Below are 23,106 nucleotides of genomic sequence, written 5' to 3'. Positions count from 1 at the left end.
AGGGTCAGCACAGCCTGCAGGCGGAACCACAGCCCGTCCGCGCTGCGCCCTCGCTACGGCCCGCCTGGTCTCTCGGGGCTGACTCCTGCCCGCCGAGCGTGGGTGCAAGGCCCCTCGTGAGGTGGGCCCGGGCCGCGGGAGTCGGTGCGAAGACACCCTAAACGGGGAGAACAGAAGGGGAGCGCCCTCCCACCGTGGGCCGGGCAGGAAGTTGGCCTGAGCAGCAGGGGCTCCCCATCCAGAGGGGGCGCCCAGGGTATGTGGGGGTGGGGCGAGGGGAGACTCTGTGCCTCCTTCAGTCCTCAGGTCCCCGCCCTCCTCCCCCTCCCCCGACCCGGGCTCGGACGCCCCGCCGTGGGGGGCGGGGGCGCGGGGAGGAGGCGCCGGGCGCGGGCGCGGCGCGGGGGGCGCGGCGCCTTTAAGGCCCGCGTCAGGCCGAGCGAGCGCAGGGGCCGGGCTCGGGGCGGGGCCTCGGCGGGGCGGCCGCGCGGCTTCACCTGCAGTTCGGAGCGCGCGGAACAGAGGCGCGGGCGGCTGCGAGGCCGGCGGACGCACCGGCCCGAGGGAGCGCGCCGCCGGCCGACTTGGCCTGGCTCCCGGAGCCGGGCGGCGATCGCGGCGGCGCGGCCGGGCTGGAGGCGCGGGGCCCGATCGAGCGGCGGCGGCGGCGGCGGCGGCGGCCATCGGAGCTGCACGATCGGGGCGGCGGCGGCGGCGGCGGCGGCGGCGGCCGGGAGCGGGCTCCGGGCGCCGGGCTCCGGGCGGGCGCCGGGGCGCGGCGCGGCGGGAAGATGACCGCGGGCTCCGGCGTGCTCCTCGTGCTGCTCTCGCTCTCCGGCGCGCTCCGGGTAAGTTGCCGCCTGGCGTCCCGGCCGCTCGGAAGCCCCGGGCACCGCGGGGCCGCCCCCGGAGCCGGCGGGGCGCGCACTCGCCCGGAGGGGCTCTCCCGGGCGCCCCCGCCGCGCGCACCGCTGCATCCAGAGGCTCCCGCGCTCCGCGAAGCCGCCCGCGGTCGGCAGGAGCGGGGAGCCGCCGGGGCAGAGGCGAGCCGTGGTGCGGAGCGGGGTGCGGTGCGGGTGGGTGGAGGGCCCAGAGAGCTCTGCCCGAAGCGGGACCCGCCAAGCATCCCTCGGCCGCCCCAGGTCCGCGGCCGCCGCTCGGAGCTCGGCTCTCCCGCGCCTGGGCAGGCTGCCCGCTGGCGGAGCCGGCGCGCCCTCCATCGCCCGGGAGCCGCGCGCCTCCGGAGTTGGCGAGCCCAGCCCGGGCCGGGACTGCGGGCGGGGGAGCCGGCGGCAGCAGGCGAAGAACCAGGGTCCTGGGGACACCCGGTCTCGCCGCCCCGTGCCGGGGGCCGGGGTCTCGCGGCGCGGCGCGGCGCCTCCTCCGTGCTGGGCTTCCGGGTGCTGACCCAGACCGCGGCTGCGGGTGGGCGGCGGATGTGGACCGCGGGGCACCTTCGCCGCGGAGTCCCCCAGGCGCGGCTGGAGCCGGTGTCCGGCGGGGCCCTCGCCGCTCGGAGCGGGGCCGGGAAGTCAGGCGGGCGCGGGGTGAGCGTGCCCGGGAGCGCGGTCCGGGCGCCCGCCTCCTTCCCTCCGAGTCCGCGAGCTCGGCCCCCAGACCGGCTGTGCGCGGCGGGTGCAGGCCCCGGGGGCGGCGTGCGGGGCTGCGCCGGGTGGCGGCCCCGGGGAGGCGGCGGGGCCGCGGGAGTTGCAGGAACCCCCTCTCGTGGCCGATCGGCCTCGCTGCTCCTCCGGGCAGCGCGGTTGCAGCCTCCGAAATAAACAAGTGCGGCGCCCCCAGGCCCGCTCGGAGGCTGCGGGGCGCTCCGGCTGCGTTCGCCACTCGCCCGGGCGGGGCGAAACTTTCCCGGGCGAGTTCGCCCCCGGGGTTCCGGTCCTCTGTGGAGCTCGGTTCCCGAGGAGCGGAGCCGCGGCTTGGAGCTTTCCCAAGGAACGAGCCCGCGCCCCTCGCTCTCTCCTTGGCGCTTTGTGGGGAGGGCGTCCGCGTCCGGGCCGGCGGCGCGGTGCCGGAGCCGGGGCCCGGCGGGCGGGCGGCGGCGGCGCGCGGGGCTGGAGCGGACGCCGCGGCGGGAGGCGCGTTCCGCTCGGCGGCCCCGCGAAGCCACGACCGCGGGCTGCGCCCCTGCTGCCGGCGAGCGCTGGCCGGGGGTAGCGGGGCCGCTGCGCTCCGACGTCTCGGCCCAGCGTCCCGCCGCGCGCGCCGTCTCTTCGACGGTTCCCCTCCGCTCGAGGCTGACCTGTAGCTGCTGTCCCCCGCAGCCTGGCCGGGGGGCTCCCCGCCCGCCCCCCAGCCCCTCCCGCTGGGCAAGACCCGAGGACACCCACCCTTTCAGGTCAGTCAGGGCAGCTGTCTCGCCCGTTTGGGCCAGAGATGGGGGCTCCACGGGCGGACAAGTGTCCAGCCCAGTGGAGGTGCCAGGGCTGGAGGGTGGAGCCGCGTCGCCGGGAGCCTCCCTCCTTGCCCGGCGCTGAGCCGCCTCTGGGAGGACCTCCTCTCTTGCTCTGCCGCCGCCTCCCTCCCTGGGGACCCACAGAGAAGACAGAAGCCCAGCTCTGGGGCCCCGGGGGGCGGTGGCCGAGAGGGCCTCGGCTGGCTGCACCTCCCTCCTCTCTGTGGCTTCCTCGGCTGTCTTCGGACACTCCTCAGACGTTGCTTTCTGCGGGGACAGAGAGGCCCTCCGAGGCCCGCCGCCCTGCCATCCGCTGGCCCTCCTCCCCGCCTGCACCCCCGTGCCCAGGCGGAGCCAGCAGTTACCCCCTCACCCGCGCTGGGCTCCCGCCGCTTCCGCGCGGGAAGCAGAGGACCCTCCCCTTGACTCGAGGTCAGAAGGTCAGGTGCAGCCTGGCGCTGCGTCACGTGCCGCGTCCTTCACGTGACGTCCATCCCATGGCGCGGGCATCTCCTCCCGTCACCTGGGCACGAGGAGGGTGAGCCCAGGACAAGAAGGTGCCCGGGAGAGAGACCACAGTCACAGGACACGTCACAAGTGTTCTGTTTCATCGTTATTGTTAATCTCCCACTGCGCCGGGTTTATAAACCGCGCTCGACTGGAGGGTGTGTGTCGAGGAAAAAACGGTTTATACCGAGTTTATACGGGGTTGGGTGCTGGGCGGTTCCGGGCTTCCGTGGGGTCTGGGACGGAATCCCCCCAGGAGGGTGCTGTTGGACCAGGTGAGTCCCTGAGAGCACGGAAGCAGGGGAGCTTGGGGGGAAGGCTGTGGCTCAGGTGGTTCTGTCATAGCCAGAGGCCAGACCCTGCCTGCGGCAGCCACTGAGAGACAAGGGGTTGGATTAAATTTCTGCCAACTTCACGTTTGTCCCGACCTCTTTTCTTTCTGTTCTCAGGCCCATAATGGGGATCTTACAGCCCGGGAGACCTGCAAGGCTGGATTCTCCGAAGAAGACTACACGGCACTAATCTCGGAGAATATTCTGGAAGGAGAGAAGCTTCTCAAAGGTAGGGGGGGCGTGGGGGGTGGGAAGAAATCGCACACTGTGTTCTGGACTGGGGAGACCTTTCTGTGGAAAAGGCGGGTCGGGGCTGTCTTTGAGGCAGGCTGTCTGCCAAATGACGGTTGTGAGGTCAATGAGGTGTCCCTCCGTGGACCTCAAAGGCGTTTTGCATCCCAGGTGAATGATTCAGAGTGCCTGTCATTTTTGAGTGAGGTGAATCATTTCCTGGGCAACAAATTGGAATTCGGATGTAACGTCACCCAAATAATGTGCAGAGAGAGAGACTTTCTTGCTAAGTATTTTTATGTATGAAATTCTGGATTCTTAAATTATCCCTGCTTTGAAATGCATGATAAAGCAGACGATGTTGTTGGAAATGCGGTAAATAAACCCACAGACGTTCTGTTCACAAATGTGGTATTCGTTTTCATTACTACCCCACTGATAACACGAAAACACACATGCAGGAGGGAACTACCAATTAGCTTTATCGTAATTGTAGGATTATATCCACGTTTGTGATGGGAACGTCAGAGGCAGCTTCAAAAGTCAAGAGACAGGAGATCATTCTGTATGTTGATCCGTTTCCCTTTCGAGACAAACTAATTAAACTTCCCATGTGTACGGGAGGGGAGATCAATCAGGCCTTCCTTGTGAGGTTTCCAAGTCCTACCGCGAACACCGTGGCTGAGCGCCTTCCCAGAAGCAGCAGCTTTTAGCCGGTTTCGGAGCGACGGAGGGAGCAAACTTTGGATAAGGCTTCAGAGCTAAATTTCAGCACTCACGACTAAATAATCCTCATAGCGCTGACTTTCTCCCCAGCTTTGGGTTTCAGGGAATCTCAGATTCTCAAGAGCTGACAGCAGCTCCTTAGGGGGGCGGTGGTGGGGGTTTTTCGGATTCTCTTCCTCGGGGACAGAGCTCGGTCACTTATCTTGTTTGTTCTTGGTTACGTGAACGGGATTTTTATTTGGGGCTGAGTGCAGCTTCCCTCACCTGTTTGTTGTCATCTGCGTTGACCTGCTAAGGGCATCATCTGTGGAGCCTTTTCGTGGATTACCCACCCTCCCTCCCCCCAAAAATCCACGGCAGTTGCCCGGAAGCAGAATGGGCGTGTTGCATGAGTAGGCATATGTGGTGAGAGCCTTAGGAGATGCTCTGTGAATGTGCTGTGCGTGTCATTTCAGAATTCGAGAGGGTAGACCCTCTTTCAGGATGGATTGGTCTCCCGAGCGTTCCTGTGTGCCCTCGGGGAAGGCCTGGAACATTCTTCTACTCTCAGTGCGTTGTACTGTTGCACACAACAGGGACGCTGTGGTGCCCCCGTGTGCTGATCTGGAAGCTGGCTTCTTGTGCCTCTCTGGGCAAGGAGCCACACCTGATGGGATCTTGGAGTTTCGCTTTTACCCAGGAATTTCAGAAAGAAGGCCTCTGTTTTAGTAATAAGTACTACCTACCGCAGAAGAGCATGGCAGAATCTCAGACCTCTTATGATGAAACGTGGGATTTCTAACAGGCATCTGGTCTCCCCCCGCCCACCCGCCGGTGGAGAGCTGGCCCCTCCGCTCTTGGCCCGCGTGGTGGGGAAGTCACGATCGCTGGCTGAATGTTGGCCTGCCCCATGAGCCCAGATGGTTTTTACCCAGCATGGGGTGAAGAGCCCACCATGGCAGGCAAACTGGGACCAGCAGACAGGCTTTGTGGATGCGGGACTCATTTTCTGGGCCCTTACTTGTACCTGAGGTGTGGCCCAGCGCAGCCCAGGTTGAGGGGAGCTGTGTCCCAGTCACTGGGGCCTGCTCCTCCCCTCCTCTGGGGTAGGCTGGAGCCCCACTGCTTCTCCTGCACCTGCCTCCGTCCCCCTCCACCACGCCGTTCTCAGGGACCGAGAGATGTTTTCTATCTCAGAAATAATTGTTGCAGATACGGAAGCAAAAGCCAACGCTGACATACATTCAAACCAGGACAGATAAAAATGTCTCTGTGTACAAACTTTGCAAGTGACAAGACTGCAGTGAAGATGTGTGGGTCCAAGATAAGATATTGGCACAACACTTCTGTTATTCTGGTAGGAATCAGGTTAAGCTGATAATGACTCCTTATAATTGAGTTACTCCAACGGAGAGAGCTTAACCTTCATTTGATGAGCAAAGCTTCACGGCGTCCCCATTTTATTGTAAGTACGCCGTAAGCCATTAACGACTGCTCAGTGGCTCCTTCTCTGCCTGAGTCAGCTTACCAGCAGCCCCGAACCTCCAGATTCCAGAAGGAGCGATTTGTTACATGGTAATTAACTTATTTATGATAAGTGGATGGAAGAAATGTCGTGGCATTTTGTTTTATGTCTAAATGAAAAGCATTTCCGTTCTAAAAATTTCATGCTAATTAGGCTTAAAATAGTTTTCCCCAATAGGACAGCAAATACTATGGTACTGTGGACCTTTGGACCAGCGGAGCGTTCTGTGGGACGAGTGCCCCTGGTTCCTAGATTCCTAGATCCCCTCCGAGTTCTGTCTCCTGTGTCTGCTTTTTCTGGCAAGCACGTGCATGTGGTCCCATGGACTCTTAGCTGTGGTTTTGTTTTCAAGGTAGTTCACTACGGCCGCGATCACCGGTGCATGGTAATACCCAAAGTAGGTTGGTTAAGCGGTTTCTCCCTGGGCCCAAATGGAACGTTCTGGGAGCCCTGGTTGAGCGGGGGCCGGTTGCCCAGCCGGTGTCTTTTTCTCTGCTTTGTTAATAATTAATGGTCAGCCCTGCTGAGGAGGCCGCAGCTGATGCGGTGACCTGCATTGCTCTGTTGTGGCGGGCAGAGTTCTGGAAAACCCAGAGCGGCTCCGCCCGAGGATGGGAGGGTGACAGGATGTGTGGTGGGGACCCACGTCGCACGGGTCCTGTCTCCTCTGGGTGCTGGAAAAGAGGCAGCGTGTGAGTAGAAACGTTCGGAGGGGTCTGGGCCTTACCTAGGGGAAGCGGGCTCAAGTGACACGGAAAAGAGGAGTCTGCTTCGATGACGAGCCGTTGTGTTCCCCTCCTGCGTGAGCGTGGGGCCGTCGTGTGCACCCTGGGCCACACTCTGCTCCCTCATCGGAGGACTTCCGTTCTCTGCTCGGTCATCTCTCTTACCTAAACCGGAAATTTCATGAGGGCCGCAGCCTGTCACTCTGGTTTACCATTTTAGATCATTTCAGGATGTTCAGAAGGAGGAGAGAGATGGTCGAGGGCTGGGGCGGCGGCTTATCAGCGGCATCATCCCTTGCCTGGTTTAACCCTGCCGTCTTTACTTTGTCAGTTCGGTTTATTGCCTCATCGTTGTAAACTGGCTGCTGCGGCTCCGGGCATCGCACATGAGGTTGGAGCAGGATGAAGCGAGGAGGGGGTAGCACCGTCCGCATCCCTTCTCTGTACCGGGAAAGCAAGCACTTCGTCAGGTGGCTCGCTGTTCTGGTCGGCTGGAGCTTGGTCACCCGCCGCTCCCAGCCGCGAGGGGTGGGGACGCTGGGAAGGAGAGGGCTGTGTCGCCGTATCTGGGTTAGAGCTGTTACGATCCCCCACCTGGTGGAGCCGTGTCCTCGGAGCGAGTGGGATCCTGTTTTCGGAAGGAGGAAGGGAGGGGTGGACGCAGGGAGACAAGCAGCGACATCCGCTGCCGGCGCCCTACCTGCCGCGTCGTGGGATGAGCGACTCCTTTGCGTACCAGGCGGGAGGGGGCGGGACGGTCCCAGACCGTCCAAGTGCAGGTGTTTGCGGTCAGCAAGCGAGCATTTGCCACGATGTGATCGGCGCGGCCACGAGTACCCTTATCTCCTCTGGACGAGGACGTGGAAAATAGCCGCCCTGCCCCCTCGGTGTGGACAGGTCGCTCCTGCCGGGGCAGAAGGCAGCCCCAGGCGTGCGCGCGAGAAGGTAAGCGAGCCCTCCCGCCTACCCAGCCCCCGGCTTCGTGCCCGGTGTGTGTGCGGGCCGCATGCGGGCTTTCATCTCGGATGAAGACGTAACGAAGGAGCCCGAGAGCGCCGACGCCCTGGCACGTCTGGGGCGCCCTGGTTAAGTCGCGGGGGAGCGGGAGCTGCCGTGAGCGAGCGGGTAAATGGCGCTGGTGACCCCCCGGCCAGCACCGCCTCGCCCTCTTCCTCGGCGACGCCCCTTCTGTACCCACCCGCCTGGCGTACGCGGAGTCCTGTTTAAGAGGCTCACCCAGCCGGTGGACGCCCTCACACCAAGGTGGCGGTTCAAGCCGTGGGGCCTCATTAGGGTGTGCTGCTAGATGACGCTTCTGGGAAGGGGGTTTTGCATGGCTCTGTTCGCTTTTCTTCCTGGTAAAGAGGAACAGATTCGGCTGGCCACGCCTTCTGCCTTTTGCTTTTTACCTCCTTCTCCTGCCTGGAAGACAGATGTGATGTCTGAGGCAGAGCAACCATCTTGTGACTGTGAGGACGGTAGAGCGGGAACTGGATCCTAGGTGGCGTCCTTGAAGGGCATCCAGATAACCCGTGGGCTCGTTGTCCCCCAAGAGGTGAGAAGAACGAGGCTAACACACCGCAGTTGAGTTTCTTGCCGTACGTGACCCAACGCAGTTTCTGATTTAGGGAAACAGTGCTGTGCACCCTAGCTAGTGCCTGTCCTTGTCTCTGGAAACTTGGAGTACATTTCATCCTCTGACTTGTGCCCAGGTTTTGGGGTCCTTCTCAGTTTTTGTTCCTTGGGCCCTGATTTCCGTCTCTCTTTAGTGGCCTGGCTAGTACCCATGCCTAGCTGAGAGCATGCCGTGGGCACTCAGTAAGTATTTGCTGGGCAGATGAAATGAACGGGCACCACGTTCGAGTCCGCGGCCAGGATGTGGATGAGTCCTTACGTGTCTGCCCCTCCCATCGTGGAGTGCACAGTCTCCGTGGGCTCTCTTAGCTGTCCTCATCCAGGGGGGCGGGCATTGGGACTTCGTCTCTGTCCGCAATATCGACCGGCTCTGGGGAACCTCGGTCTCCACTAGGTGGAGGTGAGCGGGCGCAGAGCAGGACCGCGCCCCGACGGTGAGCTCCGCCCCCGTGGACGCGGCCCTCGTGGCCCGACTGGGTGCTGCGCACTGGGTCCCTGAGGCAGTGTGTCGGGAGTTCCCGTCTTCTGACTTCTGCCCCATGTGTATAATCACCTGTCACCAAATCAAAACCCTCAGTGCCGAAAGCTCACACGCCAGTTACACGTGAGGATGATGCACGTGTGGAAGCTGTGGCCTGAAGGTGAAGGTTTTGCGGTTCAGAACCGCGTGTTCTAGCGGCCTCTCGAGATGAGGAAACGGGAGGCCTTGTGTGCTTGTCCCGTGACAACACGGAGTTCGGGCCACGCTGCCTGCCAGCCTCCGCGGACACCGCCCTTGTGATCCTCGCGAAAGCTCTGCCCATGAGTAGCACTGGTCCCGTTTCGTGGATCAGAAGCCCGTGACCCCAGTCGGGAGCTTGGCTAGAACGCGCTGATCTGCTGTGCCTTCCCTGTCTGTCCAGACCCACGCTTGTAGCTCATTTAGATCCCTCACGTACCGTGTGCAAAGATGGTTCCGGAGCGCCAAGGTCACGTGCACATAGGATAGCCCAGATGTTCCGGGCACCATCAGAAAATTAGTAATTATCAAGCATTCAGACGTGCTAATTGTTTCCCGTTTTGGACGTTTGCAACAAACAGAAGCCCAGTGTATCAGGAGGTGCTGGACGGGCGGCACTGATGTGTGAGGGCTCATCTGAAGTGGGTCCAAACTCTGTGGACACCTTGGGTTTGCAGAACCGGCCCCAGGATCAGCAAGCCAGGGTTCCGTGAGGCCAACAGGAGTCTTCAATTCTGGGCACGTAGCAGACGGTCCAGGGCATGTGCTCAGGGGGCTCTGAGCCCTGCCAGCGCTGGGGGAGGCCGGGAGAGACCCCCCCCCCCAGGCGAGGCCTGCAGCCTGGAAGCTGGACATGGGTGACCCGGGCACTGGGGACAGTGAGGAGGCCTATGATCGTGGACCGCCAGGGGGGCCACAGACCGTGGCTTGAAGGAGGTTTCTGGCACTTTCTCCTGGCCGGCTGTGTGTGCCTTCCATCTGCCGTGGTCCTTTCTACCCTGGGTCTGGGGTCCCAGGTGTTTGCAGGGGCCTCCCATTTTAGGTTTCCAGGCCTCTCCCCTCCCCTCCCCCATCCCATCCCATCCCCTTCCCCTCTCTCTCCCTCACCTCCCCCTTGCCTCTTCTCTTCTCTCCCCCTTCCCCTCCCCCCTCTCCTTTTCCCTCTCTCCCCCCCCCTCCTTCTCCCTCCCCCTTCCCCTCCCCCTCTCCTCCTCCTCCCCCACCTTTCTTTGCAGCATACTGAAGTAGATGCCAGAACTAATAATGACTTGAGAACTTGAGAACAAGTGAACAAGCAAGCATTCGAATGTCCTGATTTTTCTGACTTTCTGAAGGAACAATCTTTACTTAAAATGGATTTCACCATAAAAAAAAAATACCCTCATGTGAGTTTCTTTGCGTCGAGAGTCCAAAGTTCTCCCGCGTGTGTTCTTGTGAAACCTCAGGGCACTTGCCTCTGAGTTTTCGTCCTCAGAGGGGGGCCTGGCCTGTTGCAAGCGGGGGTGGTGAAACCCTTTGCTTTTGTCAGAAGGCTCAGAATTTGGGTGACTTTTTGCCCGCGCTCTAGGCTGCCCTCTCCTGGTGGCCTCTGGCACTGTTTCAGGTTGGCTCCCTGACTTCCATTCTTACAGGAAAGAAGACAAAACAAAGCAAACCTAGTTGATTATCCTCAACCGGGTGTCCCCCCACCCCCCGAGTGCTAACCTGCCCTCTCACTTAATGCCCTTGAGACACCTGCGGGCTCAGGGTGTTGGTAGGTCACGCCCCGGCCCACCTGGTTCTGTGCAGGGGTCTCTGTGACTTTCCATCCCCCGCACGACTTCTCCAGGGAGGAGTCCGCTTAGGTCATGGACTGTGTTAGTTTAGCGTAGCCCAGTGATCCGTGTATTTGGTGGCTTAACGCACACAAATTTATCCTCTCGCTGTTCTGGACACCAGAACTCCAACAGGGGCCGGTCCTCTGGGCTTCAGTCTGCAGGGGGGCGGTTGGGCAGGGCTGATTCCTTCTGGAGGCTCTGACCTCACAGCCACACTGGTACCTCTGCCCGTACCTTCTCCTGTGCTCCCATCACCACCTCTGACCTGGCTGCCTCCCGCCTCCGCTCAGGAGGACCCTCGTGACGGATTTGGGCTCACCCATAAAATGACCCGAGATCCATAATCATCCCCAGGCTGCTTCTGCGCAGACCCGTGTGCATGTGAGGCGACACTCCAGGCATCCCTGGGGCCTCCCGCGGGCGTTATGAAGGAGGGACACACGGTCGCTTCCTGCTCCCACGTGTATCCCGTCCTCATGTCCCTTCGTGCGGTTCCAAGGGGTCCTCAGCAGTTGTTCACCGCGGGGGAAGCGGGGGCCCAGGGTGACCGAGGAAACCCGGCTCTTGGACGCCCCACGCAGCCCTCATCCAGTCCTGCCTCTTGGCAGGGGCCCCCCACCTGCCGTAGCTGTGTCCGTAGTTGGGACCCCGTTGGGCAGCTTCCTCTTGGGTCCCGAGATGTGATTTGCCACTCGAGGGCATGAAGGGTAAGCGGAGGCTCCCAAGCCCAGAGCAGCTTCCGGTCTGGCTGCTGCCAACGTTGCCTTGTTTGGTTTCACTGTTTTCTCGCTGACAGTGTGTGGGGATTTGGGAAGGATTAAGGTAAGCCTTCAGCGACAGATAAACATCCACGGGCGGAAGAGTGCCAGTCCCCGCCTTGTCTCTAGGAGGACGGTCCTCCCGGAGGATGGGAGGGGACCAGCAGGAGCCACAGGTGCGGAGGGAGGCGTTCCTGGCCTGGTCTGGATACAGTTCAGTTGAGTTCCAGCCCCGGGTGGGGCGTGTGCAGACCTGGGTCTGCCGGGAAGGATCCTTCTCTCTCTGTCTCCGGACCAGACGGAGAGAGGCTTTCCTTCTGGGTCTTCCCTCAGGACCGCGTGCGTGTGCCTGTGCACCTGACTCAGAAGAAAGTCGGGTTTTTGTCTTGCTTTGGTTTTTCCACCCAAGTGTGAGTTTGAACACTGTTGACACTGACCTGCCTGGAAAGCTGAGGGGGGACCCCTCGTTTGCTGAACACATGGCCCCGGGCTCCTGCTTATAGCAGGGCTCATAGAAGAGCGCAGGGTCAGAGTCAGGGGCATTCTTGGGAGGGGGGCTGAGCTGGGGTGCCCTCCCTTCCCTGGGCCTCAGTTTCCTTACCTGGAGAGCAGAGACCTAGCACGTCCACCTGTGGCCGAGGAACCACCTGCCTGGGGGGCACTTGTGAAACCTGGCAGACCCCGGGTCCCCTCCCAGACCCTCCGGCCTGGGTTGAATGGTGGGGGCCCACAAGCTACATGTCCCTGGAACCTGTGGCTGATTTTGTTTGGAGAAAGGCTCTCGAGGGTATAATTAAGTAAGGATCTTGAGATGAGATTATCCTGGATGATCTGGGGGGAGGGGGGCTATATCCAGTGACAGGCGTCCTTAGAAGAGGAGACACAGGGGAGAAGCCACAGGAGGGGAGGCAGGAAGGACCCTTCCCACACCTTGACTTTGGACTCTAGCTTCTAGAACTCCCAAGAGAATAAATTTTTGTCACTTGAAGCCACCGAGTTGGTGATCATTTGTTACAGGTGCCCTGGGACACTGCCACACCCACCGCATCAGAAATCCTGGGGATGCGGCCTGGGCCTCTGCCTGTTTGATGTGTCTCATGGGGAAGCTGATGCTCATTAAAGCCTGAGGGCCTTGGGTCTAGAGGGCTCAGGACCCCAGGGGTCAGCATCCCTCGTGAGGAACCGTGTTCTCCCTGAGGGTGTGTGTGGGGGGTGGGGAGGGTAGCCCGCATCGGAAGGTGTGCCTCGGGGGGTGGGGTGGTTGGAACAAGGCCGTGAGCATCCGTGTCTCCAGGACGGCAGATGAGGCCCCTCAGCACGGTGACACAGCATTCCGTGTTCCAGAGCGTGAGAGGGTTCCGTCGGAATTAAAATGTATATGGGACGTTGGCTCTCCTCCCGTTATCTTTCCTTTCAGATGCCATCTTAACAAGGATGATAGCTCAGGTGATATTGCGTAGATGTGTCGTAAATATCGTGTTAATCTCCAGGTGTGCATTTGGGAGTGGCGCATGTCTGCGCTCGCTCCCCCTGCTCTCGGGCAGGGAGGCGTGGGTACAAGGCGCCTCTCCTCCCCCCAGGGCTGCTTTGCCGAGCCGGTGCAAAAAGGCGTGAGTTCCGTCTCCGAGTGTCTCGTTCCTCGTGTTCCGAGGGTGTTCCCGCCCGGCTGCTCGGCTCCTCCGAGAGCAGAGGGAGCCGGCTTACCCTGGAGCAGCCGCTGGGCGGTTTGCAAGGGCCCAGCCCCTGTCGCCGTTGCTCCTTTGCAGCCGCGTTGGGGGCAGCCTCCGTTTCCCCGGGGATGGTCGCAGCGTACCCTGAGCGGTTGCCGGGGAGCCCCGGGTACCTCGCGGGGAGTCTGCTGCCGCAGGTCCCACAGCCCGGCCGTCCTGACTCCTCCAGGGTCTGGGTGGGCAGCCTGTTCCCGCCAGGGGACGACGCAGGATGCCTGGGGTCCCCAAGTCGCGCCCCAGCTGGGCCCTGGGGCCGCGTTTGCCTCTGGTGGCGGAGCTGCTGGGAAGCCACTTGGTGGCTCGGCCCTGACGCTCGGGCTGCTTGGTAGTCGGAGGGGATTTCCGGGAGAAAGACCCCCTTCTTCCTTTCTTTTTTATTCTTCAGCGAGGTACTGAGAGCGGGCCTGGGCTGGCCCGTCGGAGGGACGCCCGCGGGCGTTTGATTACTGAGCGCCGTGAACAGGATGGGCCACGCGTGCAGCCCCCTTCGGCGAGCACCGGCACGTCACGGTGGGACGGTCGTTCTCGTGTGGTGACCGCGGCTCTTCTGAGCTGGGCTCTGTGCTGGGCGCCTCCCCGGGGCCAACTGCGTGCATCTGCGCAACCGACCCCGGGAGGCAGGCGCGTCACTGGCCCCCCTTTACCAAGCAAGGGCTGCTGACGCATGACGCTTCGGGGTCCCGCGTCCACGCTCCCCCGCTGGCGCCTGACGCCGTCCCCCTGCCCCGACCATCACCGCGGTCCCGGATTTTCTGGGTGTAGGGCCAGGACTGTTCGGCTTCGGGGTGTCCAGACCCAGTGCCCCGTCGGCGGCTGTGTGACCCCAGGTGCATGTCGTGACCTGCGTGACCTTCAGTCGCACTGGCCGTGGGAGGAGACGAATGGGAGCCCTGGGCTCGCGGGGGAGTCTGGGTGGCCCTGCAGGCGGACGTACAACGAGCTGGAGGCAGACCCGGCCTGTTGAGGGCGCCGCTGAGCTGCCCCGGGTCACCGGGTCACGGGTGCTACTGCCTCAGCCAGTGCAGCTGGCCCTGCTCAGCCCCGCGGTACCCGCCCTGCCCTGCTTCTCTCCCTTCCCCAGGCTGGGGGGGTGCAGCCCACGTCCAGGCCCCAGCAGGAAGCGGACTCATTCCCGATGCGTGACCGGCGGGGGGGGGGGGGGGGCGGCGCCCAGGGCCGCGGGCACCTGTCTTCTCCAGGCGCCTCGGTCGGCGGCGGAGGACCTCGGACGCTCCCCTTGAGTGTCGAGCCCCGAGACGTGGGCAGCCGGCCTTCGAGGTGGGAGCTTTTCTGTGAGATGGCAGCTGCATCCGATAGGTTTTTATGGTTTTGTGTGGGGACTTCTGGACGTTCTCACGTGTGGCCAGAGACCTGTTGGCGGAGGGCATGTGTCTCAGAAGCAGTCAGTAACGGCGTGGCTTCCTTCAAGCTCTGTGGGCTCATGGAGAGGCAAGTGAGAATGTGAGTTATTCACCGTGGTTGTTTAGGAACAGGGCTGTGGGGTGATGGGATCGTGTCAGGTCGTATTTAACGCTGGAGCAGGGACGCGCCCGCGGGGTCAGAGGCTAACTCGAGTGTGGCCGTGGTGCCAGTTCTCCCTCTGTACAGCTGGACGCTTTTCCCTCTGTCGTTCTTTCCCACCTTCCCTCAGTACAAAGGAGGGGTTAGATCACTTGTCTTAACTAGCTCTTAATATCTTAAGATAAAACACAGAATGCCAGGAAGGGCTGAAGGTGATAAAATTGCGATCAGACGTCTGTAAAATTACAGAACTTAATGTTTTCTTCAGAACAGGGAGGCTTTTCGATGAATTTTTTTTTTTCCTTAAAGGAGCTGGACGGCTTCAGGATTGATCTGCAGAGAAGTATAAGCTAGACTTCCACGTGGGGAAAAAAAATAGTTACATGCTTGAAAGGTTAATGGCTGGTAAACGACAATTTTCTACAATCCTGGCTAATAAAAGTACCTTATAAGACATAAAATGTCATGCTGGCAGAATTACAGGGGCCTTTGAAATCCATTTAAAGTCTCGGATCCTTTGAAAATGGGGGTGGGGGGAGTGTAGTGGGAGCTTCAAGTGTTTTCCTTGGTGGTTGAACGATGGAGAAGCCAGGTACGAGCTTCTCCAGAGAGGGGGAGTCTTTCTCCCGGGTATTTTTGGCTCAAACGTTGAACAAATGCTCCGAACTCCTAGTCCCGGAAACTGCAGGTGAATTTTTACTGCAGTAGTTCAGTCCTGGCTAAACCTGCCCTGTGTTTGTGGGTCATTGAGCTGGCCCTGCTCTGGGGATTTGCATTGGAAAATGCTGTAACGTGGTATTGCCTACGAGTCTCTGGGTTTTAAACACGGTGACAGTGGCAGCCTTTTGTGGCAGCCCCTAAAACTAGAATGGGCTTGTCTCCGCTTTTTAGGTAGGAATTCCAGGGCACAGAGACTCTGGAACTTTCTAGAGCTCCACAGGGATAAATTGGGGGACTGGAAAACAAGGGCCTCCTCATGTTAGTCTGCCCGCCTCTCCCGTCCTGCTTGCCTTCCTTGGATGCGAGGAGTCTGAGTGTGCAGAGCAGATGACCGAGCAGTTAGAGAAAACCCGTAGGGCCGGCCTGGGAAACAAGTGCTCCTGGTGTGTTACTGTCCCCGTGCCCTTTGGATCCTGCACCTTCTGTGTTAAGTCGAGCCCCTTGACAAGGGCACCCCTTCCTCCTAAGTGATAGAAGACAGTCCTTACGTCCAGCTACGCTGAATCAGCGTGACAGAGGGGCCAGCGGGCTGCCTTCCTAATTTCTTTGTGAGCAGGATTAAATTCCCCTTGGGGCTGGCACAGGGCCGCGGGCTTGGCTCTGGCATCTCATAACAACGGGCTGCAGCAAAGAGGCTCACGTGCCTGCATGTAGATTCTGAAAGTCTTCCCTGCTCACCCGATGTTGCATCAGTGCCTCTCACCTGTCACCCTCATCCGGTGCATGAAGCCACGCGAACCTAAAATAGGGATGTGACTTTCCGGCACCCTCGGCCTGGAGGTCGTCCGCTCCCCGCACCCCCCAGGGCCTGAGCGAAGGTGCCATGCGAACTGGACGGCTCTGTCACAGTGTGAGGGGATCTTACTCGTGCCTCTCCCCAGTGGAAACACCACAGTAAAGGGGAGCTGGGGTCTCACACCGACAAGCCAGGATTTGGGTCGAGGCAGGTGGGGACTGTGGGACCGACCCTCCTGGGTTTCTTTGCGTGAGCTGACGGCCGGGGGCGGGCGGAAGACGGCAGCGGCCTGAGGGCACGGGACTTGGGATCAGGACGCCACACTTGTGCTTGGAATTGTGTCACGGGTGGCATCTCCTCCCTTTACGGAAGAGGCACCGAGAGGAGAGGCCTTTCTAAGCCAGGCCTCTGTCCTCTGGGAGCCCTGGAGCGGGTGCCCAGGACTGCTGGAGACAGGCCCCGTTGTCAGGCTCTAAAAGGAGGATTCTGGGAGGATGGCATTCTGTGATGTGCAGATGAAGTTCCCCAGTGGCTTTCTGAGGTTGCCGCTTCAAGGAGGCTCTAATTAATCACTTCCTGTGAGCACAGGGGAGCAGGGGCGACTCCCAAGATGAGGAGGACAGAAGTGTGCCCTCTGGGTATCTGCTCCTCTGTGCAGGCAGAAAAGCACATTGTTCCCTCACTCTGAAAGGTATTTTATCAGGAAGGCATCCCCTCCCCGCGGTTATCTAGGAATTGTTTTATTGCGTTTCTCCCTTATCAGTTTTGAAATAATATTATTTCCTTCGTGCTTAAATGCCACGCGGGTTAAAACTGCTGTTGTTGGAAATGGCGCCACGGACGGGTGTCTCGTTTATTGCCAGAGTTCTTGGTCGGTCTCAAGGAGGACGGATGGGACGGGGAGGCCGCGTGTGGCTCTGGACACTTGTGTGTGTCTTTCTGAAAGAGTCCCGGTTTCCGAGTGTTCAGCAGGCGCTGAGGAGGCAGGCGCTTATCTATGTATTTCCGACCATATTGTGCGGTTAATCTCCACTCACCGTCTCCCAGTGGAACCGCTCTTCGTGAGACTGGAGCCTCTCTCCAGAAAGTTATTTGATTTTTGATGTAAGGAAAGGATTAATGCAGTTGGGTTTTGATAAGGCTGGCCGTCTAGCGTGGCACAGACATGTGCGTCCTGCCCGTATCGCTGACAGTTGCTTCGTTACATAGGAGCTCTGCAGAGCGGCGATACGGGCGTGCGGAGATAATTGTAGTTCTGCTATTTAAAAACGAAGTCTAGTGCTTTGCAATGTTAAAATGATAACCTGTTCAGGGAAACTCGCAGTGTCTGTCTTTTGTCACGGAAAAGCCAACCTCTCCCAGCGGCTTGCCTCGCCTCCTGTTAACGTATTTTTTATTTTCCTGAGCGTGAATCAAAGCCTCGTTTCTGTTTGAACTCTTAGGCCGGACCGTGGGCCAGAGGTGTGTGTGTGCAGTTGGGCACTAGACGTATTTCCAGACGCTCTGTACCGACAAGGTGCTTCTGCCTTTTGCTTTTCAAGGATCTCAGATTTTGAGATTGGACGTGTTTGGTTAGACTCGGCGTCAGTAGCTTCCGCTGTAGGGAGCTTTCCTGATCCAGGCGCTAATCCTGGTGTCCTGCCTGGGAACTGAGGGAGGGAGAACCAGAGGCCACACTTGCGCCGTGGATCGGAGTGATCCCGTAATCTGTCATCTTCCTCTCGCCAGCCGGACAGTGACGGGGCTGCTGTCCACGCCGGCCCTCTCGCTCACTGCTGTTTCCCTCGTGGCCACGTCTGTTTTGATGGGGTGGGCGTCCGTGGAGGCCCAGGATGCTGGATAACGGAGACTGGGCCTAATACTCTGTCACAGCGTCTCTGAGACGGCAGTGGGGTCAGGGGCTGTTGGACAGAGAAAGTCGTGGGGTCCAGCCCGACGCCACGCTGCGTTAAGACAGCCGTTAATTGTTTAGCGCTTGGTGGTGACGCCTTGCTTCGGAAGCGCTTGTGAATCTTGGGATTCCTAGATACCAGAGCGGCTGCGGCACTCTTTGTTTGGCCCATCGGCCACGAATCCCAGAGGGCCTTAAGCCCTCCATGGCACGTTCCCAGTGCCCTTTGCCCTTTTCCCCCATGCCACGCCCACCCCTTCCTCGGGCGGGCACTGAGCCACGTGCCGACACGAGTGGTACTTGCCAGCCCTTCCTTCCTCCCGCTGCCCCTTCGTTTTGGCTGCCCCTCCAGCTGCCCTGTGATCGGTGGGAACCTTCCAGGGCCTCCCGCCTCAAGTGCTGTTTCTTTGTGGAGCCCCCTTCCGCTGCCTACTCCCATCCCTTTGCCTGAGCTAAGTGAGATTAATTGCTTCCATTGTCTCACCGCTTTATTAAAGTGTGTGATGATGTAGTGTTTATTGTGCTCTCCTCCACATCTGCCCGAGTGTGGTTGCACTGTGTGCGTGTGCGTGTGCGTGTGCGTGGCGTTCCAGCTAGAGGTGGGGCAGCATGTGTGCTAGGGAGCTGGAGGGCGAGGCTGATGCCCGGGTCACCCGCGAAGCCTCCCTCCCGGGAAGGAATCTTTGCAGGGAAAGGAGATGAGCTTTCTCCCACCTCTTGGAAGGGCAGAGGCTGGAACTGACAAGCATGGGAATTTGAAAGCATGAAAACCAGAGAAGAACGGACAGAAAATGGAAGAGTCAAAGTATTTTCATTCTGCACCTCTGTATTGGGGCTCGCTCGGTGTATTTATTAAGGCGTTATCAAAGCAAAGTAAGGCAAGTGGGTCTCAGTCTAATGAAATCGCCCCTCTGTGGACCGCATTAGCTTCAGGTGCCCAGAGCATAATTGGGTGGCGGTGGTGATTATCGCATCGGGAGTATTAGGGCCGGACAGCCTCTCTCTTTGTGTGCTGTGTGCACAGCACGGCTCACGAGAGTCTTGGCGGACGAGGGGCAGGGGTGAATGACACCTCCAGCTCTGGTCCGCACATTTCAGCCCCTGGTGCCCCTCTCTGACTCAGGGCCTGTGTTACAACCCGGCAGAAAGGCACATGGGCTCTGCCCTTTGGTAAATTTTAACTCCCGGTTTGTTTGGCTGGTCCCGGCATGGGCAAGGCACGCGGTGGTCTCTCACCTGGGGGCCAGGGGGCTTCATTTTTTAAATGACTTGACTTTGTGTCCCTCCCTGCCACCACCACCCTTCACCAGGGCGCCCTGTCTGCCAGGATCCTTCCGCTGCTGAGCTTTGGGTAGGTCTGTAGAGTTATGTTGACCTCAGGGAATGGGGATCTGGAGGTGTCTGCGTTCCTCAATGTGCAGGAGTCAAGCTGCTTGGCTGATAACATTTTATTGATTCAACTCTTCTCCCGGTCTTGGCGAGCTGGAGGGCTCCCCAGATGAGGTGGTGATGCTGCGGTATTTTGGCGCTGTGGAGGTTCTCTCTGTAGATGTTGAAATGATACGATGTGTTCCTCGTGGGCCAGGGGTGTGTGTGTTATCACCTCCTGCAGTTACTCGAGGGTGGTGGCTCCTGGGCAGGGGATGCCCAGCCCTCAGGGAAACACGCAAGGCGTAATCGTTGTTTCCAGAGGAGGAGTTCAGAATCAGAGACGGAGGCCGTTTGGAAGGGAATTTGGGAGGGAGTGGGGACGGGCCGCGAAGCATGTTCTGTCTCCTTCAGAAGCATGGAGTTGAGGCTTTGCGGGGTCTCTGACGATGGGCCTGTGGGGAGCCAGAGGCCTCCGGGAAAGAGCGGTACCCCAGAGTCTCATGGTCAGTGATCAAGGAGGTGCTGATGGGATGAACTTCACTTCCCAAGTGGGGGTTGGCTTCAGATCCCGGCGGCCGGGACCCTTCCTGGGGGAGGTTCAAGATCGACAGGCAGCTTTCCTGGGAGCAGCCGAAGCCAGTGGATATGCCGTGACTTGCAAAAGCCCGGGGTCGAGGCCCGGGCAGGGATCTCTTTTCTGGCCCCCTGCCTCCCTCGGAGGACCGCCCCGTGTTCCTTCACGTCTAGGGTGAGAAGTCACGAGGCCGTGACTGCTGTTCCCAAGAGCCGCCCCTCCAAAGTTAAGACACTGTGGCCAGGAGCAGGTCCGGGAACATTCCAGGAGGTGGGCAGGGGCTGGCACAGGTGGGCGTGTCCTCCCAGGGCCTTGTTGCCTCTCAGCTGTCGTTCTCAAACGCACCCTTTGCTGAAACACCACAACCAGCTTCGGAAGCCGAGCTGGAGGGCCCAGTGCTCTGCGGCTGCCACAAAGCCCCGCGCACTCCTCACCCTGCCCTGCCCGAGACTCTGCAAAAGCGAGCGCCCGGGGCCTCCCGCTTCCCGTTGTGCTGGGGCCTCTGCGGGGCCGCCTCCTGGGCTGGGCACCCTGCCTCTGCTACCAGCTGTGCTCTCGCCCCTCTGCTTCTCCCCTGCTGTCCAGAGCCGATGGCAGTGTTTTTTTGCCTGTCGCCCTCCCTTCCCCGCCCCGTGGGCTCCCAGACCTGCTTCTTGGTGTGCCCCCAGGCCTGGAGCAGGCTGGGCCCAGAGGGACCAGTTGGGGCTGGTCGCTGAGCAGGTGATGGGGCGTGTCCTGCCCAGTGGGGCCTGTGTGACTGTCCTACCTTCCCTCCCTCCCTCCCTCCCTCTCTCCCTCCCTCCCTCCCTCTCTCCCTCCCTCCCTCCCTCTCTCCCTCCCTCTCTCCCTCCCTCCCTCCCTCCCTCTCTCCCTCCCTCTCTCCCTCTCTCCCTCTCTCCCTCTCTCCCTCCCTCCCTCCCTCCCTCCCTCTCTCCCTCCCTCTCTCCCTCCCTCCCTCTCTCCCTCCCTCTCTCCCTCTCTCCCTCCCTCCCTCTCTCCCTCCCTCTCTCCCTCCCTCCCTCCCTCTCTCCCTCCCTCCCTCTCTCCCTCCCTCCCTCTCTCTCCCTCCCTCTCTCCCTCCCTCTCTCCCTCCCTCTCTCCCTCTCTCCCTCCCTCCCTCTCTCCCTCCCTCCCTCTCGGCCAGCACTGCTCGGCCCTTCATCCCTCTTCTCTGCTTTCCTTCCCTGAGTGGTTCCCACCTCCCCTCACCCCTGGTGGCTGGTCTTCTCCAGAGCCCCCACCGGAGGCTAGGATCCCTTGCCCGTGGGGAGGGTGCTTCGGCTGCCACGGGGCTGCCTTGGGACTCAGCCTGGGAAGGTCAGCGGCTGGATCTCCTCCCCTCCTCCCCGTGCACCTGCAGGGGCCAGGCACCCACGGTTGCTGGATTCCTGGGTGGAAGAAAGAGCCTGCCCCTGAGACTAGACCGGGGTGCCCTGATGGTGGAGGGAGACTGTGGGAGGGGTCTGAGAACCGGGGAGCCTGCGTCCTGCGAGGGCGGTGCCTTCGCCTAAGCCCTGTGGGGACGCAGACTCGGCCTGCACCCCTAGTGCCCGAGAAACGTGAGCAGTGCAAACCCTGATGTGAAAACCTCCAGTTTTGTGACCTTCTGTGAGTCCAGCACCCCGGTTGCCGGGCCGGACTCCGAGCTTGATGGCGGGTTAATGCCGTTTCCAGTAACAGAGCGGCTGTGTGGAGGCTCACGCCAACAGGAGGTTCAGACACTCCTTGCAGACAGGTAGTTGGAAGGAAGGGGGACATCCTAGTCAGGGCCCGTGGCTGCAAGGACGAAACTCCAGGAGGTCAAGGCTGGGCCTCGTGTGAAAGAATAGACCTCCACACCTATCGCCTGTCGGTAGCCACCGGCGAGGCAGGTCTGGCGACGGCCCCACCCTCCCACTGGCCATGAGCCTTGACTGCTGGGGCTGGGGCTGGGGCTGGGTGGGGTGGGGTGGCCGTTCCCTGGGGCTGGGTGTGAGAAGGGGGCGTGGGGGGAAGGTGCAGGTGAGCGGGGCAGAAGGAACCTTACTTAGAGGCGGAATGCCCACGAAGGTGGGCAAGTGGGTTTTAACGGCACTTTGTCCAAATGCGGGCTGTCAGCGCCTGAGGACCAGGGAGTCAGGCCCCGCATGGTCTCCTGAGGTATGGCGTCTGCGGTAGGTCTGGAGGGCGTCGGGGTTCCCAGGGCCCACGCGGCATTTGGGCCGGGGGTCCTGCAGCGACAGAGACCCTGTTATGCTGTCTCCCAGGCCTCAGGACGGAACCAGGACGCCCCGATTCTTGCAAATCTCGATTTTTCACTGAGAAAGCAAGCAGCAGGTATGAGCAGAGATTTAGTGGCGTTGCTTTGCTTTTACTGTGCTTATTTATAAGCGCCATGTTGGGCATTGATATAAATTTGCCTGTTAAGTACACGTGCTTCCGTAAAATCAAGGAGTCCATTAAAACAGAAGCGGAGGTCTGGCTCGCGAGGGGGCCGAGGGGAGACCACAGCGCGTGGCGTCCGTGCGTGAGGCGTGCGCCCATCGCTCTGGCTGCGGCCGGGGGCCTGGACGACCTTCCCGAGTGTGCGACCTCCTCTCCCTTCCCCTGAGCGAGGGGTGGGGGCCAGCGGCGTCCGGGCCCCGTCTCACGCTGCTGTGGTTCCATCGCTCTGGACGGTGAGTGCCACTGGCTGCCTGTCCCGTGCTGATGAAACGTTTCCCGCTCAAGTCATAGTTTTCTTTTTTTTTTTTTTTTTTTTTATTTATTTTTGGGACAGAGAGAGACAGAGCATGAACGGGGGAGGGGCAGAGAGAGAGGGAGACACAGAATCGGAAACAGGCTCCAGGCTCCGAGCCATCAGCCCAGAGCCTGACGCGGGGCTCGAACTCACAGACCGCGAGATCGTGACCTGGCTGAAGTCGGACGCTTAACCGACTGCGCCACCCAGGCGCCCCAAGTCATGAGTTTTCAAGAAAAGTGACGATGGTCCCGAGGGTCTGCAGATGGGGCAGACCCAGGACGCACGCTGTCCTCACCCCTCGGACACGTGGCTCCGAGCCGTCGGCCTCCCTGCTCCGGGTTTGTGGCGGGCAGGGCTCTCCCTCACGCCCCGGGTTCCAGGCAGCGGTGTGCGGCCTCGGGTGCCCGGTCACCCCCTCCAGGAAGTGGGCCCCATAAATCGCGTGGGGGAGGGGCGTCCGTGCAGCCAGCGCCGAAGCCGAAGGGGCCGTGTGCTTGGAGCCCACGTAAGGGAACTGACCCCGGACCCGTGCACCCGCCACGGGCCCCCCTGCCCCCCATCAGCTCCGCCAGGCGGACTGCCGACACGATAAACACAACACATGTGCTGCATCTGTTGATTGAGCAGGTTCCGGCCACACTTCTGGTGTTTGTGCCTTCGAGAATCCCAGCTGCTCTGCAGAGAGGCTTCAGAGGAA

At 60.7% G+C, this 23,106-nt stretch overlaps 1 protein-coding gene across 4 annotated transcripts in view; it reads left to right on the top strand.

Moving 5' to 3' along the window:
* The first annotated feature begins 791 nt into the window (after positions 1-791).
* The window catches only part of CDH4 (cadherin 4), a 538,296-nt gene continuing 515,981 nt past the window's right edge, over positions 792-23,106 (top strand). For all 4 annotated transcript variants that reach the window (XR_006200327.1, XM_042930499.1, XM_042930497.1 and 1 more), the window contains exons 1-2: positions 792-848; positions 3,367-3,478. Coding sequence is in view for 3 of the 4 variants with exons in the window: in XM_042930499.1 (XP_042786433.1) it covers positions 792-848; positions 3,367-3,478 (169 nt within the window). In the remaining variant the exon portion in view is untranslated. The remainder of the gene's footprint in view (positions 849-3,366; positions 3,479-23,106) is intronic.

This window comes from Panthera leo, chromosome A3 (genome assembly GCF_018350215.1).
Source record: "Panthera leo isolate Ple1 chromosome A3, P.leo_Ple1_pat1.1, whole genome shotgun sequence".
In the NCBI taxonomy this organism is placed as follows: Eukaryota; Metazoa; Chordata; class Mammalia; order Carnivora; family Felidae; genus Panthera; species Panthera leo.
The sequence above is the reverse complement of the archived record's forward strand: the minus strand, read 5'-3'. Positions and strand labels throughout refer to the sequence as shown.